Consider the following 16,963-nt stretch of genomic DNA (forward strand, 5'->3'; position numbering starts at 1 on the left):
ACTTCTTGTCCTACCCTAAGTGAATTTGATCGCTGTCCTCTTTATATAACAATCATTTACACAGTTGAAGACTGTTATGATGTCTCCCCTCAGCCTTTTCATCTCTAGACTAAACAAGCGATGGACATGGTATACCTTGATTTTAGAAAAGCTTTTGATACCGTCTCCCACAATATTCTTGCCAGCAAGTTAAGGAAGTATGGGTTGGATGAATGGACTATAAGGTGAATAGAAAGCTGGCTAGATCACTGGGCTCAATGGTTAGTGATCAACAGCTCGATTGTCTACTTGGCAGCTGGTATCAAGCAGAGTGCACCGGGGTCCGTTCTGGAGCCAGTTTTGTTCAACATCTCCATTAACAATCTAGAGGATGGTGTGGATTGCACCCTCAGCAAGTTTGCAGCTGACACTAAACTGCGGGAGTGGTAGATACCCTGGAGGGTAGAGATAGGACACAGAGTGACCTAGATAAATTGGAGGATTGGGCCAAAAGAAATCTGATGAGGTTCAACAAGGACAAGTGCAGAGTCCTGCATTTAGGATGGAAGAATCCCATGCACTTCTACAGACTAGAGACCAACTGGATAGGCAGCAGTTCTGCATAAAAGGACCTGGGGGTTACAGTGGACAAGAAGCTGGATATGAATCAACAGTGTGCCCTTGTTGCTAAGAAGGCCAATGGAATATTGGGCTGCATTAGTAGGAGCACTGCCAACAGACCGAGGAAAATTATTATTTCCCTCTATATGGCACTGGTGAGGTCACATTTGGAGTATTGGGTCCAGTTTTCCCCCCACCCCACTACAGAAAGGATGTGGACAAATTGGAAAGAATTCAGTGGAGGGCAATGAAAATGATAGAAGGCTGGAGCACATGACTTATGAGGAAAGACTGATGGAACTGGGCTCGTTTAGTCTGCAGAAGAGAAGAGTGAGGGGGGATTTGACAGTGGCCTTCAACTGCCTAAAGTGGGGGAGGGTGTTCCACAGAGGATGGAGCTAGACTGTTCTCAGTGGTGGTAGATGACAAAACAAGGTGCAATGGTCTCAAGTTGCAATGGGAGATATCTAAGTTGGATATTAGGAAAAGCTTTAACTAGGAGGGTGGTGAAGCACTGAAAGGGGTTACCTAGGGAGGTAGTGGAATCTCCAACCTTAGAGGTTTTTAAGGCCTGGCTTCAGAAAGCCCTGGCTGGGCTGATTTAGTTGGGGTTGTTCCTGCTTTGAGCAGGGGGTTGAACTAGATGACCTCCTGAGATCCCTAATCTTCTATGATTCTATGCCCAATTCTTTCTACTTTTTCACCACAGATCATGTTTTCTAAACTTTGTTTTGGTTGCTCTCCCACAGATGCTCTCCAATTTGTTCACATCTTTCTTAAAATGTGGTGCCCAAAACTTGACACATTACTCCAGCTGACACCTCATCAATATAGAGCAGAGTGGAACAATTGTTTCCCATGTCTTCCATACAAGATTCTTGTTAATACATCCCAGAATGACATTTGTCTTTTTCCCCAACAGCATCATACTGTTGACTTTTAATTTATGACCCCCGCAGAGCCTTTTCAGTAGTATTACCACCTACCCAGTTATTCTCCATTTTGCATTTGTCTATTTCACTTTTCCTTCCTTAGCGTAGTATGTTGTCCTTCTATTTATTGATTTTAATCTTACTGATTTCAGACCAATTCTCTAATTTAGCAAGATCATCTTGAATTTTAATCCTGTCCTCCAAAGTGCTTACAACCCCTCTCATCTTGGTGTCATCTGCAAATTTTATAAGTTTACCATCCACTCCATCATCCAAGCCATTAATAAAAATATTCACTAGTACTGGATCTAGGACAGATCTCTGTGGAACCCCACTTGATATGTCATCCCAGTTTGACAGAAAACATACAAACCATAAATTATGTTCTCATTACAACAAACAATGCAAGGTCTTCTCTTTTGTTCTGGGAACTACCATACAACCCTCACCAAAACTGTGTGAGTTAGATATAAGGATCTGAATTTGCCGAACAATAATATAAAATGGAATGTTGGTATTAGGCCCCTTCTTGGAATTGACCCCTCTACCTGTGATTCCTGATATATATGAATAATTGTGCCTAGGAGTTATATCAGTGATGAAGACTGCAGTCTGCTGTTCATTCACAGCAAATTTATGGGCACAGACAGAATATCATCACCCAGGGTTTATTGGTCATACAACCTACTGAATTGCTAAAACTTTAAAAATACATACAGACACAGCATTCTGTATCTGTTTACAAACTGCTGCCGCTTATTTTGATAAATTTGAACACTATTTATATATAATCCAGATGATGCTATAAACTATGCTATAAACTAGAGATGTTTGAGAATGGGGAAAGACAAAAGAACAAAGGCTAACAATTAAGCTTCAGCTTCTGAATGTGCCAGGTCACTGAACACAGTATACTCCCTCCCCTTGTCACCATTAGAGAACTGATAGCAGCTTCAGAAAGCAGATAAAAAGCAATCCGTTCTGTAAAGCATGGTCAAAGCTCTTCATATTAAAGTGGGTGTTCTTAAATTCTCCAACACTGATATTTAACTGCAAAATGTAGGTACTAGTCTACAGCTTGAAGAAAGCAAAGAATAAGCTCACAGCAGACTCAGGAAATTAAAGAGACTTGTACAACAAGGACTGTGGGCTGATAAGCAAGATCAAAAATTTTAAAATAATGAAATCACTGCTCTGCTGAGTCTGGATATCAAGAATGAATCTGCATATGTCAAGAAATGCCATCTAGTTTTGCAAACAACTAAAAGGGGTTTGCCTATTGCCAGCTATATTTAATTGTTAGTCTTACTAATTCCCAGGACAAGGAGACTTTCCTAGCTATATTACTTTCAAAATACAATAAGAGAATAACCTTTCATAAGTGTTTCCTGATCTGAATTCTGTAACTCAATAAAGGAAGAAAATACTGACTGGATTTAAAATTTGGTTTTTGATATTGTGGTTTCAGAATTTATGATGTTTCTGGCTAAGCTCCAGGCAACGTATGATAACAACAAGACTTTTTCTGTTTTGAGATATATCTTCTGAACATAAACCTCTGAAGAAGATTATTGATAGGGGATGGGACTAAACAGTCAGATTCTGAAATAGAGCCTGTGATGCTGGCAGACAAGGTACTAGCTCTTACCAAGGCTTTAGGCCTCAGCCGAGCACTGACAAATTCATTGCTGGAAACAGTCTGTTTCAACTACAGATTAGTATGGTTAAGATGGGTATTGGACATATAACAATGTATTTAATATTTAGACTTTATGAAATGCTTGTAAGTTGCTCCATGTATAAATGTCACTTATAATATCTTTATCACATACTAAAGGTAATTAAGATTTTGCTTTGTGACTGTACAAAATGTTTGCTCTGAAACTGGGAACTCAGACAGGACGGATCATCTCCTGCTCATCAAATCTATCAAAACTAAATGGGCTATTGTGTGACATCACAGTACAAAGACTTTGTTAATTACTCTTGACACCCATGAAGAGGATACATGTAAAAGGGTTTTCCCATCGCCTTGAATTCTGGAAGAAGGAAATAAAAATAGCTAACAAGAACATTTTTCATCTCCTTTGCTGTTCGGACTCTCAGAGCACCAGAGCTACAAAACAGAAGCAGAGATCCCCAGGGTCAACCTGGGTTATCCCTAAAAGACATTCAGAGCTGACAGATTACTACAGCTCTGTCACGTTTTGGAACCATAGATTGTGACTCATTTGTAGTAACTCATTTATTTTCTTAGTTAATAAATCCTTAGGTAGTTTACTATAGGACTGGCTACAAGCATTGTCTTTGGTGTGAGATCTCAGGTACAAATTGACCTGGGGTAAGTGACTGTTCTCTTGGGACTGGGAGCAACCTGAATATTTTGTGATCTTTGGTGTATAGCAACCATTTATCAATAAGTCCAGCTTGCCTGGGTGGCAAGCTAGACTGGAATGTCCAAGGGGACCGTCTGTGACTTTAGTGCTTTTGGAGTTCACACTTGTTACTGGGTTGGAGAAATCTAAGGGCTTGGTACACTAGAGAGTTTACTGCAGTGCAGCTGCATTAGTGCACCTGTGCCACTGTAAGCTCTCTACTATAGCTGCTGTAAGCCAATGAGAGAGAGTTCACCCATTAGCTTAACTACTCCAGCCCCCGCGAGTAGCAGTAGCAATGTTGGTGGGAGAAGCTCTCCTGCCGACATAGCACTGTCCACACCAGCGCTTCTGTCAGTGTAACTTATGTCGTTTTCTGATTCAGGGGGGTGATTTACTCATACCTCTGAGCGACATAAGTTATGCCAACATAAGCTGCAGTGTAGACATAGCCTAATTATAGAACATACAACCAGTGTGGTGTGTTTCCCCTGCTTCTTGATAGTCTGCCCTGAGGTTGGTGCTCATGGTCGTGAGCCACTCCAGACAGTGTGACAGAGTTATCGAGTGAAGATGAAAATGTCTGATATCCTTTTATTCCTGTATGTCAATCTGTGTCCATCTTGAGAATTGTGCTGTTTTTAATGTTCGATTACCTTTTCTATCTGATATAAACACAAGTTGCTCCTCTCGTTTGCTCACCTCTCTCTCCACACACCATGGACAAACACACTATGAAGTCCTATCTTGGGGAAATACTTGATATTTTGCATTGAATCTACCACCATCAGAGATTTGAAGGAGATCTATATTGTAAAATCTGTTATGCCAAAAATATTTCTTGAATTGACCCAAAATGTAGCACTCTACCTTCCCATTTCCTTGTTATATGTTCTTTATTATTTAGTTTATAAGATACTCCATTTATTATTCTGAAATATGGAAAAAAATATAACAAGTAAAAAAAAAATCTACAAATGTTCATTAAATTATTTTTTACTATGTAATGAATAGCTACTTTCCTGGTTAAGAAGTAATGGGAAGCCAAGGTATATAAATTGCAAACTTTATATTTCAGAATAAAAATATACATATTTTAAGAAGTGTTTAATATATTTATTATGGTGGAGCCACTGTGATGCCCTAGGCAAGGTTGTGTCCTTTCTTGCATTTGAAGTGGGAGTTCAACTTCTTGGTTTCTTAAGAAAAACAGTGCATCTGCCATAAAATGTTCAGTACATAATCTCTGAGCAGAGTTGAATTTTCTGATGAGTTCCAAGAAAATAAATCAGTTTCAGTGTTCTACTCAGTAAGACTGTCAGCCTTCCAGCAACCCATTCCCCAAACTTGTGTGCATGTTGTTTCACAGAACTCTGCAGAAGGGTAGTTGGATGGGATGAGGGGAAGAAAAGTCGGGTCTGTTCGAGTGGAAGTGGGTGAGTGGCTGGGAAAGGGAGCATGGGAAGGCTGGCATCCCTACTGCGGCAGAGTTAAGATATATTCTCTGTAACTGTGCTAGTGGCGAGATGTGTGTCTATGCGTTAATGAAGACAGAGCGTGTATTGTTCGTAGTTTAACTTTTCATTTCCTTGCTTTTTAGGTTTTGTGTTAGCTATATTGGATTGCATTCAGTTAGAGGGTCAGCACAGAACATGCAGTGGGAGATAGGGGGTGGAGGTGGTCCTACAGTGGCTTTAAGCCAGCTGTGTGCTCCCTTGATTGCAGGCTGTTGGAGGGCACTAGGATAACAGACAGCCCCAGGGCCCACCTGTTTAAATTATATCAGCATCTCCACGCCACCCTATCGGCAGCAGCATTACCTGGAATCTCTGCAGTGTTGTGTACTGCATCCTCGCCCACAGAATATCCTCATAGTAAGGTATATAAAGGGTCCTCAAGAGACAGCCTTATGGCTGTCTCCCATAGTACCTACACTGAGTGAATCCTCCTGTAGCTGTCATGGGGCTTTTAGGTCCTCTTTATGCTGCTCCAGCCCTTTTAGGTGGCATAAAGGGACCAGAGTGGGAGTGTAGAGGAACCTTAATACACAACAGTATATACACAACAATATATAAGGCAGACTTTAACAAACTCAGAACTGGTAGGTTTAAGCCAAAGATTAACTAGCTTGGGACATAAAGGGTAACAAGAAAACACTTCACAAATACATTAGAAGCAAAGGGAAGACCAAGGACAGGGGAGGCCCATCACTCAGTGAGGAGGGAAAGACAATAACAGAAAACACAGCAACAGTGGAAGTGTTAAATGCCTTTTTTGTTTCAGTTTTTGCCAAAAAGCTTAGCAGTGTTTGGATGACTAACCAAGTGTAAATGGGGTAGGATCTGAGACTTTAATAGGGAAAGAACATGTGAAGAATTAGGTTATGTCTACATTAGAGACCTTACAGTGGCACAGCTGTACTGCTGCAGCTGCACCAATGTAAGGTCTCCCGTGTCACTGCTCTTTGCCGACAGGAGAGAGCTCTCCCGCCGGCATAATTAAACCACCTCCAATGAGTGACAGTAGCTATGTCAATGGGAGATGCTCTCCCACCGATATAGTGCTGTCCACACCAGTGCTTTTGTCGGCAAAGGCACAGTTTGACTGTTATATTTGGGGGGCAAAGCATGGCGTGCACTTGCACGCACACGTGCAGACTGAAGCCAGTTATCTTGGCTCACTATCTCTCTCCATCCGCCTGGAGAGGTACCTGGGCTGCCGGTGCTGGGGGAGGGAGAGGAAGGTCTGGTTTAATGGGGGAGCTGGCTGCTCCAGCACTGGCTCCTGAAGGGATGCTGCTGCTCTTGTTATGCTGCAGCCAAGGGGACACCACATGCTGGGCTCCTCCTTCCCCCCGCCCATGCCTGTATCCCCTTCTCTTCCCTATCCCCATTCCCTTCCTCTCCCCACTGTCCCCTACCCTATCCCATCCCTTCTCTTCCTCCGACTCCATCCCACCACCTTTTCCCACTGTCTTTTCCCCCTACCCTACACCTCACTCCCTTGCCTGCCCCCACAAGCACTCACCATTGTACAGGAAGGGTGGGCACTGGGACCCAGAAGGCAGCATCCAGCTGCCAAGGCAGGGACCCGGAGCACAGGAAAACAGCTGCTCTGTCCTACTGCCTCCTCTGAAATGTGCCAAAGCGCAAATAAAGGAAGGCGCCAGAGCTGCCCAGCCCTGCCCTCCACAGGCTGAGCAGAGCAAGCCCTGCAGGGCAGCTTGGCACTTCCAGAAATAAAGGGGTCGGAGGGGGTGGCATGTTACCCCATGTGACACCCCACATGCCTCGCCTTTGTTGGGTGCCCCCCTGCATCCACCCAAACTATGCCCATGTTTGTCAGTGAAACTTATGCTGGTTGGGTGTGTGTTTTTTTCACAACAAAAGTGCTAGTGTAGGCATAGCCTTACTTACACAAACTAGATGTCTTCAGGTTAGCAGGGCCTGATGAAGTACATCCTAGAATACTTAAGGAACTAACTGAAGAGATCGCTGAAACATTAGTGATTGTCTTTGAGAACTTGTAGAGGATGGGAGAGATCCCAGGGAATGGAAGAGGGCAAATACAGTACTTATCTATAAAAAGGGGAATAAGGACAATCTGGGGAATTACAGACCAGTCAGCTTAATGTAGGTACCTAGAAATGCAGCAAATGATTAAACAATCTATTTGAAGCATCTAGAAAATAATAAAGTGATAAGTAACAGTCAATTTGGGTTTGGCAAGAACAAATCCTGTCAAACCAACCTCATATCCTTCTCTGACAGGGTAACAAGTCTTGTGGATAGGGGAAAGCAATAGGTGTGATATATTCTGACTTTGGTAAGGCTTTTGATACTGTCTCACATGACCTTCTCATAAACAAACTAGAGAAACATAGCCTAGATGAACCTATTAGAACAGTGTTTCTTAACCTGGGGGTTTAGAGGGGTCGCAAGTGCAGAGCTGGTATTGGGGGTGGCAAGAAAGGCAATTGCCTGGAGCCACAGGGGCGCCATGAAACTAAGTTACATGCCTCAGCCCCGTGGGGGTGGGACTCAGGCTTCAGGGGTACAGTAGTTTGGAAAGGTTAAGAACCACTGTATTAGAAGGTGGGTGCAAAATTGGTTGGAAAACTGTACTCAGAGAGTAGTTATCAATGGTACACAGTGAAGCTGGAAGGGCATATAGAGTGAGGCCTCGTAGGGATCTATGCTGGGTCCAATTCTATTCAGTATCTTCATAAATAATTTCCATAATGGACATAGAGAGTACACTTATAAAGTTTGTGGATGATACCAAGCTGGGGGGAGGGGGGAAAGGGGAGGTTGCAAGCACTTTGGAGGACAGAATTAGAATTTAAAATGATCTTGGCAAGCTGGAGAAATGGTCTGAAGTAAACAGGATGAAACTCAATAAGGACAAATGTACTTACTACACTTGTGCAATTGATATAAAATGGAAAATGACTGCCTAAGAAGAAATACTGAAGAAAAGGATTTGGAGGTTATATCACAAACTAAATAAGAGTCAACAATGTAATACTGTTGCAAAGAAAGCTAACATTATTCTGGGATGTATTAGCAGGAATATTGTAAGCAAGACAAGAGAAACAATTCTTCCACTCTACTCAGCACTGATAAGGTCTCAACTGAACTACTATGTCCAGTTCCAAGCACCATGCTTCAGGAAAGATGTGGACAAATTGGAGAAAGTCCAGAGGAGAGCAACAAAAATTATTAAAGATCTAGACAACAGGACCTAGGAGAAAAGATCTGGAAAAAATTGGGTTTGTTTAGTCTGGAGAAGACAAGACTGAGAGGGGACACGATAACAGTCTTCATGTACGTAAAAAGTTGTTATTAAGTGGAAGGCGATAAATTTTTCTCCTTAACCACTGAGGAAAGGATAGGAAGTAAGTAATGGGCTTAAATTGCAGACAGGGAGATTTAGTTTAGACATTAGGAAAATCTTCCTATCAGGGTAGTTAAGCATTGGAACTACTTACCTAGGGAGGATGTGGAATCTCCATCACTGAAGGTTTTTAAGAACAAGTTAGACAAACACCTGTCAGAAATAGCCTAGATAATACTTAATCCTGCCTCAATACAGGAGACTGAATTAGGTGACCTACTGAGGTCCCTTCCAGTCCTACATTTCTATGATTCTATATATATAAAATCTCCACACACTCTTTTAATCATATCCAAGAAAAGGAAGATTCAAAGGTGTGTCTGTCTATGCCGTCCCCTAAGGGGATTCTTAGTTGCCATTTAAATATAACAATTAAATTTCTAACCTTGTTCATTGCAAAGATAACCTTGAAATAGTCAATGGGTTACTAGTGTTGAATGCTTGCATCTATAGTTTCTGTATCACCTGCGATCATGGGTTAATTCAAGGCAATTTGATCAAACCCATAACACTTATTGAAACTTAAATACAAATAGATAATAGAAAGCATGCAATCAGTATGGTATTTAGATTATATCTCTGTCAGGATATTAATAAATATGGGACAGGAAGAAGAGTCAGTGCAATTTTCTCTGCTTTCTTTGCAGTCTTCATTGAAATCTAAGAACATATCAGTGTGATACTTTTTGTTAGAACTGTGTGACCTAGTTTCACTTAAAAAGCAACCCTGTAAGTATGAGATGTTTTGGTTTGTTTGAGAAAAGGAGCTAGAGAAATACTGGCCTGAAACACTATACTTAGTATTAGAAAGTTTGGGTGTTGACATGACAAAGGTGGGGACAAAACCCACTGAAACCATCTGTGTTTTTTTAGTAGTACAATATAGTTTTACTTCTACTCTCCTGTCCCCTCCTCTAAACTGACTTACCCACATTTTCCTTGTCCTTAACATTTCTCTCCAAAAAAATCATAAGGAAGAACATTTTATGTGCTTTACAATAAGACAGACATTCGGACCACAGTCATAAAGGCTTAAGAGAGAGAATTCTAATAAGGAACTCAGTTTGATAACTGGAGAAAAGGTTCTCCCACTATTTCCACTTTCTGAATTTTGAAAAGGTTGCCATATTTTTGTTTTCAAAGAAATTCAAGTTATTTGAATGGATTATCTAAGGTTTCAAGTATTTTCATAATGTGTGAACCTTGTATTCCTCAACTTAATCTGTTTCAAATTAATTATGGAATGCTAACAATACAATTATTGGGAGAGTTTCAAAAGGGTTTCCTTTTATGGGAGAATGTATATGCAATTGCAGTTTATTAAGGCACTTTTAATACAAGAAATTCTCACGAGAAAACAAGCAAAGTAAATATTTCCTGTCTCTTTGAAGAACTTCTTGTTGAAGCAACTTTTTCTTGGGAGGATTTTCTATTTTATTTTTTAATTGCTGGGGTCACATTTCATGTATGTGTATCCACTGACTTCAATGGCACTAGCTGGTGCACTTTTCAGATCGGGTCAATGTGGGCATCCAAATATAGTTAGTCATTTTTCAAATGCTGGCTGATAATTTTACTTTTATACATTACTTTCATCCCCAAGTGCTGTCCAAAGGAAAAAAACTTATATAGGTATATAGGATGCGATTTTCCAAAATGCATAAGATTAAGGAGCACAAGCCCTACTGAACATCGGTGGGGCATATTCTCTTAAATCCTTTCACAAGTTGAAAAAAATATCTCCCAAAAAGCAACACTTTATCCACCAGCTAGCTCTAGAAGGTGTTTTTCCAACAATGTTCAACCACACACTACAGTTTAAAATAGAAACTGAAACCATGGGAGGAATTTCACTGGAATCTGGCCAAGATATGGATTTATACCTATAATTTTATGAAGTGTTTATTATAAGTTTGAATAACAATATAAGGTATATGGAATTAAACAACTCTAAATTACACCCTTAGTGTTTTTCCCCCAATTTGAGAGAGGCTGAAGCTCAAATAACTTAGAAGATTCATGTATTAGTGGGTGGCAAAAAGACATCAAATATAAAACATAAGAACATAAGAACGACCATACTGGGTCAGACCACTGGTCCTTCTAGCCCAGTGTCCTGTCTTCCAATAGTGGCCAATGCCAGGTGCTTCAGTAGGAATGAACAGAACAGATAATCATCATGTGATCCATCCCATCAGCCATTCCCAGCCTCTGGCAAACAGCAATCCCTGCCTATCCTGGCTAATAGCCATTGATGGACCTTTCCTTCAGGAACTTATCTACTTCTTTTTTGGACCCCATTATAGTCTTGGCCTTCACAACATCCTCTGGAAAGGAGTTCCACAGCTTGACTGTGTGTTGTGTGAAGAAATTCTTCCTTTTGTTCATTTTGAACCGGCTGCCTAGTAATTTCATTTGGTGACCCCTAGTTTCTGTGTTATGAGGAGTAAATCATACAATCATAGAACCATAGACAATTAGGGTTGGAAGGGACCTCAGGGGGTCATCCACTCCAACCCCGGCTCAAAGCAGGATCAACCCCAACTAAATCATCCCAGCCAGGGTTTTGTCAAGCCAAACCTTAAAAACCTCTAAGGATGGAGATTCCACCACTTCCCTAAATAACACTTCCTTATTTACTTTCTCCACAAAAGTCATAATTTTAAAGGCCTGTATCATATCCCCTTTAGCCATCTCTTTTCCAAGCTGAAAAGTCCCAGTTTTATTAATCTCTCCTCATATGGAAGTTTTCCATGCCTCTCATCATTTTAGTTGCCCTTTTCTGTACCTTGTCCAATTCCAATACATCTTTTTTGAGATGGGACGACCAGATCTGCATGCAGTATTCAAGATGTGAGCGTACCATGGATTTATAAAGAGGCAATACGATATTTTCTGTCTTCTTATCTATCCCTTTCCTAATGATTCCCAACAGTATATGAGCTGTTTTGGCTGCTGCTGTACATTGAGTGAATGTTACATTTATGATACATCAGATATGAATCAGCGGCTAATTCTTATTAAATTGACATGATATACACAAATAAATGTATATGGAAACGAACTTTATATATTGAAACAAATATTGATTTCAAGAATGCTACAATTGGAATCAATTGATTCATTGGAATCAATGAATGCCCATGGATCAGTATTATTTCACTTTTCCTCTGAGGATTTTTATTTATAATTGATACTACAGAATGCAACGTGCTTGTTAATACTTTAGGCAAGGCTGTCATATACAGAGGTACCATAAACAGAGCCCTGTGAAAATCTTTATAATATTTTGTTTTATTTTTTGAGGAATTTCATTTAATTTTGTTTTATCCCTGTGGGAAGGGGTTAGTCTTGTCCCCAGGGGGTGGGAGATCCTGGGGGGAATGCTCAAGTGTTAGCCCACCCCATCCCCATAAGGAGGGCAGGCCTTGAGGGTGGGGAGTGTTGGAGAGGAAGCCTGCCCTACACTCACCCCGCAATGGTGACTCCTATTCCTCTGGCTTTGGCTTGGCTTCCTGGTCCAGGCATTGCAACTTAGTGCATGGGATGCAGCAAAGCTCAGCTCAGGTTTGGCCCCGCCACCCCTTCATCATCATGGGGCCACTAGGCCAAATCTGAGCAGCTCTGCAACATCACAAAGCCACTCACTAAAACTTGGCCTGACCACCCCTCTGTTATCATGGAGGAGTGGCAAGGTCAAACCTGAGCAGTGCTGTGATCCCATGCATTAGGTCACAACACCTGGAGCAAGAAGCCGGGCCCAGCCCTGCAGGACAGGAGCTGCTGCTGTAGTGCATTTTATTAATTGTTTCTCTTTTTCTTTTATTCATTGTTTTTAGTTTTATTTCATGGTACTTCACATTTTGCAAAAAGCACAAGACTTTAACTATAAACAATATCGTTAATGCCCTATTCTTATGAAGTATTTGAACAAAAGCAACAATGCCTACACATACCAGCCATCTAGAGACAAAGAATAATGTATCTAAAAAACTTATGTAGTATGAGTATCGGTAACAATTCTGCCAGAGATTTATACAATATCTCTAAACCACAAAGCAAGACAGGCAATTACTATTGACAATGGGAAGATGTTTTTCTACATGTATGCACATAAATACGTATACATGTGTACACACAGAGACATATTTCTATTTTCTTAGACTTACAGATTTGAAACTAATTTTTACACTGTCTTCTTGCTAAATAAATGACAACCCAGCCAACTGCTACCTAAACAGACAACAGACATATTTGCTCTTGGTATGAGGCATGAACATGGATTAATTCTTATTAGCATTTTAATCTGAGGGCACTTCTCTACAGCCATATGCCATCACAAATACATGCTGGACCATATGGTATAAGTCCTTTAAAAAACAAATTCTGTAAGTCATTTCATAACAAGCATTAATTCAACAGACAGAAGAACAGAATTTATTGTCCAACTATTTTTTTCACTTGTTTTTTCCAGAGCAAGTACCACAGAAATTAAAGACACAATTTACAATTAAATTATACATTTAGGAACACACCTAGGACAAATAGAGGTAATCATCCATCCTATTCCACTGAATAAAACAGCGTGTCTTCAGAAATTCAGTGCATTTAAAAAAAAAAAGATCTGGGTTATGAAGTCTATTTCATGCTTTGATATGATTGTCTAATTTTAGTTTTTTTATAGATTGCTCCTAACCCATGTGAATCCAAATGACAGATTCCTTCTTCTCCCCAGCTCATTCACATAATTCTCATCTTGTGAAAAAATTGACTCTTTTTCAACAATTTGGTAAAATCACATAACAAACCATACCCTAGTTTCACTGGCAACTATAAGAAGTCTCATAAGGGACCATCTTTTCTACATAAAAAGGTTCAGTTTTATTTTAGATAGCATGTCATTTAGAAATATAACAGGAGTTCTATAAAAACAGTAAGAAAGACTAAGATACTTCTTCCTTCTCCATAGATCCTGAATTAAAACTTTGATTGAAATTTAAAACTGCTGTAAAAGTGAACAGCAATGTTACTGCACTGACAATAAGGTTAAAGGGGCAACATTTGAGATGCTTATGCTGTTCATCCATGTTTATCATTTTTAATTTATTTAATTATTTTCAGACAATTTCTAAGTCTCACACAGCAACTTGGCAAGCCCTACTGTAGAGAAGTACACAGTATACTATATCATAAAAATGTTAATGTGCTGAAGTTAATTGAGTCTTCTACTTTACCTGGATAGCAAGTGCTCGAGCTACAAGCCCTCTGAGGTATTGTAAAGGATCTTCTGGACCCTCCCACTTGCTCTGCCATGTGAGGGGACACTAAAATAAAAATAGATTAATCGGATATGCAGTACAATTCAAAACTATTATTACTATGTTTTAATGCCACTATTTGTATTATATTTAATTATTTGGAGACTGAATGTAGTTTAAAAAGAAAAAGGATCTGATGATTTGCAAATACAACCATGAATTCCCAGCTCTATTGCAAACTCCTTACATCGTACACAGACACTATGGCGACAAAGGCCATAAACGAGCCTATGTTTAATAGATAAATGTGGCCTAACACTAGCATTTTCCTTTTATAGTGTGAAGAAAAACATTAACAGTACTGACTTGACAGGAGTAAGGTTAGTATTAACCAAAGCCTGTAAAGCTTTGTAGGCCCTGATTCTGCAAGGTGCTCCCACTTAATTAAATGGGAGTTGAGGGCACATAGCACTACACAGGAGGTGCTGAGTATGTTGAAGGTTCATACCCTTGAAAATTAAGGGCCAGATTTTAAAAAGCGCTCAGCATCTAACAGCTGTGATTGAGAACAATAGCAGCTATTGCATGCTGATGACTTTTGAAGTCTGGCCATTAAAGTATATAAGAAAGAATAACATTCAAAGTGAGCTAAACAGTGGTGCCTTTCACTGAATAAACTTAATCTTAATACAAATAATAGAAAAACTTTGGGTCTAAGGACTACTGTCTGCAATCATTTAAATGAACAAACAAGAACAAGACGCAGCAAATAAAGAAAAATCATTAACTTTTCTGCTTATGTTTAAAAAACATAACTTCTGAAAGAGAAAGCTATACAAAATGGTTACTTACCTGTATTGTATCATCTGTTCTTCAAGAGGCTTGGTTGCATGCATGTATTGAACTCAGGCGTGTGTGTCTAGTATGCCAGAGAATTTTCTGCAGTAGTACCAGTCAGGACAGCATATGTGCCTGTACGTTGTCTTGTCCCCTCCTGAGGTCATATAATAGGTGGCAATGCCACAACCTGGCCTCAGATCCTTCACATGAAAACATAGCAAAACAGGATGCAGAGGGGATGGAGGATGGGTCATGGAATACATGTATGCTAGAACATCTCTAAGAACAACAGTTGAAATGGTTACTTATCTGTCTTATTTCTTCTTCAAGTGGCTGCACAAGTCCACTCAGATGACTCACAAGCAGTACTGTTAGATGGTGGGGCTCAAAGTCTACTTAAGGACTTTAATACTTAAGGACTTAAGTACTTAAGACTTAAGGGACTCAAAGGGGCTCAAAGTCTACTTAAGGATCCAAAATTTGCATCAGTCCTCAAAGCAGTCATGATGGTATAATGATGAGTAAAGGTATGCACAGAGGACCAAGTGGCAGCCCTACAAATATCCAGTATGTGAACATCCTTTAGAAAAGCCACCAACGTAGCATGAACACTCATTGAATGAGTCAATAGTCCCTGTGGATGAGGGGTGTTTGCCATGGTAATACAGGAATCAATCCATCTAGAAATTGTACAGTAACTGCTTGACCTCTCCTTCTGTCAGCATAAAAAACATAGTTGAGGAGAAAGCCTGGAAGCCTTAGTCCCACCCAGATAAAAGGTTAATCCTCACATTCCATCCAATATATGTAGACATTGTTCATCCTTATGTGAGTGTGGTTTTGGGAATAAAATATGGTAAGTATATTGTCTGGTCCAAATGAATAATAGATAGCACTTTGGTTAAGAACTTCAGATGTGGCCTTAAAGCTACTTAGCTCTGAAAAAAATATTGCTTATGGAGTTCTTGCCATGAGAACTTGAAGCTCACCACTCTTCTGGCTGATGTAATTATCATGGTGTGGTACTGGTTCAACTTGAGGATCACTTGTGGGATAAGCACAATAGGGGAAAATGCATACATGAGATTTGGTCCCTACTAGAGAAGAAATGTGTTGACAAATAAATTTGGACTATGACCTACTTGGGAACTGAACTGAGAGCATTTCCTGTAATCTATTGTTGCAAATAAATTGACCTCATAGAATACCCCATACTTAAAAAGATGGTTTTGAACACATTGTTCTTCAGGGACCACTTGTGATTTTGGGAAAATCTCCTGATGAGATGATTGGCCACCTGGTTCTCAGAGCTGGTAAGTTTGCAGCAAAGAGAGTAATGTCCTCCTTGATGCAAAAGTGCTACAGTATCATTGCTTCTTGACAAAGCTGATCAGTCCATGCCCATCTCTGTCTGTTCAAGCAGTAAACTGTGTCTGTATTGTTGGTCAGTATCTTCACTGACAAGCCCTTCTTCATGTGAGGGAGAAAATTGTGGCAAGCTTTGCAAATTGACTGGAGTTTGAGGACATTGAATTGAAGGGTTGCTTCCTGTTCCATCCATAACACATTTGCAAACTCTGTAGGTGAGCACCCCCTTCTATCAGGGATGCATTGGTAATGACTGATTTGGGTGGAAGAGGATGAAAAAATGGCATGTCCTTGTATAAATTGTTCTGATCCATCCACCATCCAAAACACCTCTAGAATCATAGGAGGTATCTAAGGGATGTCTGTGTCATACTTTCTGGAGTGGTTCATGACCATGACTACATACCTCAGGGCAGATTGCCAAAATCTGGGCAGATACCCCAAACCAGTCATATGTTCTATAATTAGATTTCACCAACCCAGTAACAAATGTGAACTCCTGATTCATTGTAACACTGTAATTTACTGTAACTGACCATGGAGTTACAGTCAGTACTCTTGGACTCTCCAGTCTATCTTGTCATCCAGGTTGCACTTACTGATAAATGGTCACTTACAACAACAATCACCAAATACTCAGGTTGTTCCGAGTCCCAAGAGACCAGTCACTTACCCCAACACAATGTGTAGCTTA

At 40.2% G+C, this 16,963-nt stretch overlaps 1 protein-coding gene across 2 annotated transcripts in view; it reads right to left on the bottom strand.

The window, feature by feature from the left end:
* The window catches only part of DYNC2H1 (dynein cytoplasmic 2 heavy chain 1), a 410,146-nt gene that overhangs the window by 75,847 nt on the left and 317,336 nt on the right, over window positions 1-16,963 (bottom strand). For both annotated transcript variants that reach the window (XM_067567730.1, XM_067567720.1), the window contains exon 85: window positions 14,038-14,127. In XM_067567730.1, the coding sequence (XP_067423831.1) occupies window positions 14,038-14,127 (90 nt within the window). The remainder of the gene's footprint in view (window positions 1-14,037; window positions 14,128-16,963) is intronic.

This window comes from Emydura macquarii, unplaced genomic scaffold (assembly GCF_026122565.2).
Source record: "Emydura macquarii macquarii isolate MOO-44397 ecotype Brisbane River unplaced genomic scaffold, CSIRO-AGI_Emac_v2 contig_318, whole genome shotgun sequence".
In the NCBI taxonomy this organism is placed as follows: Eukaryota; Metazoa; Chordata; order Testudines; family Chelidae; genus Emydura; species Emydura macquarii.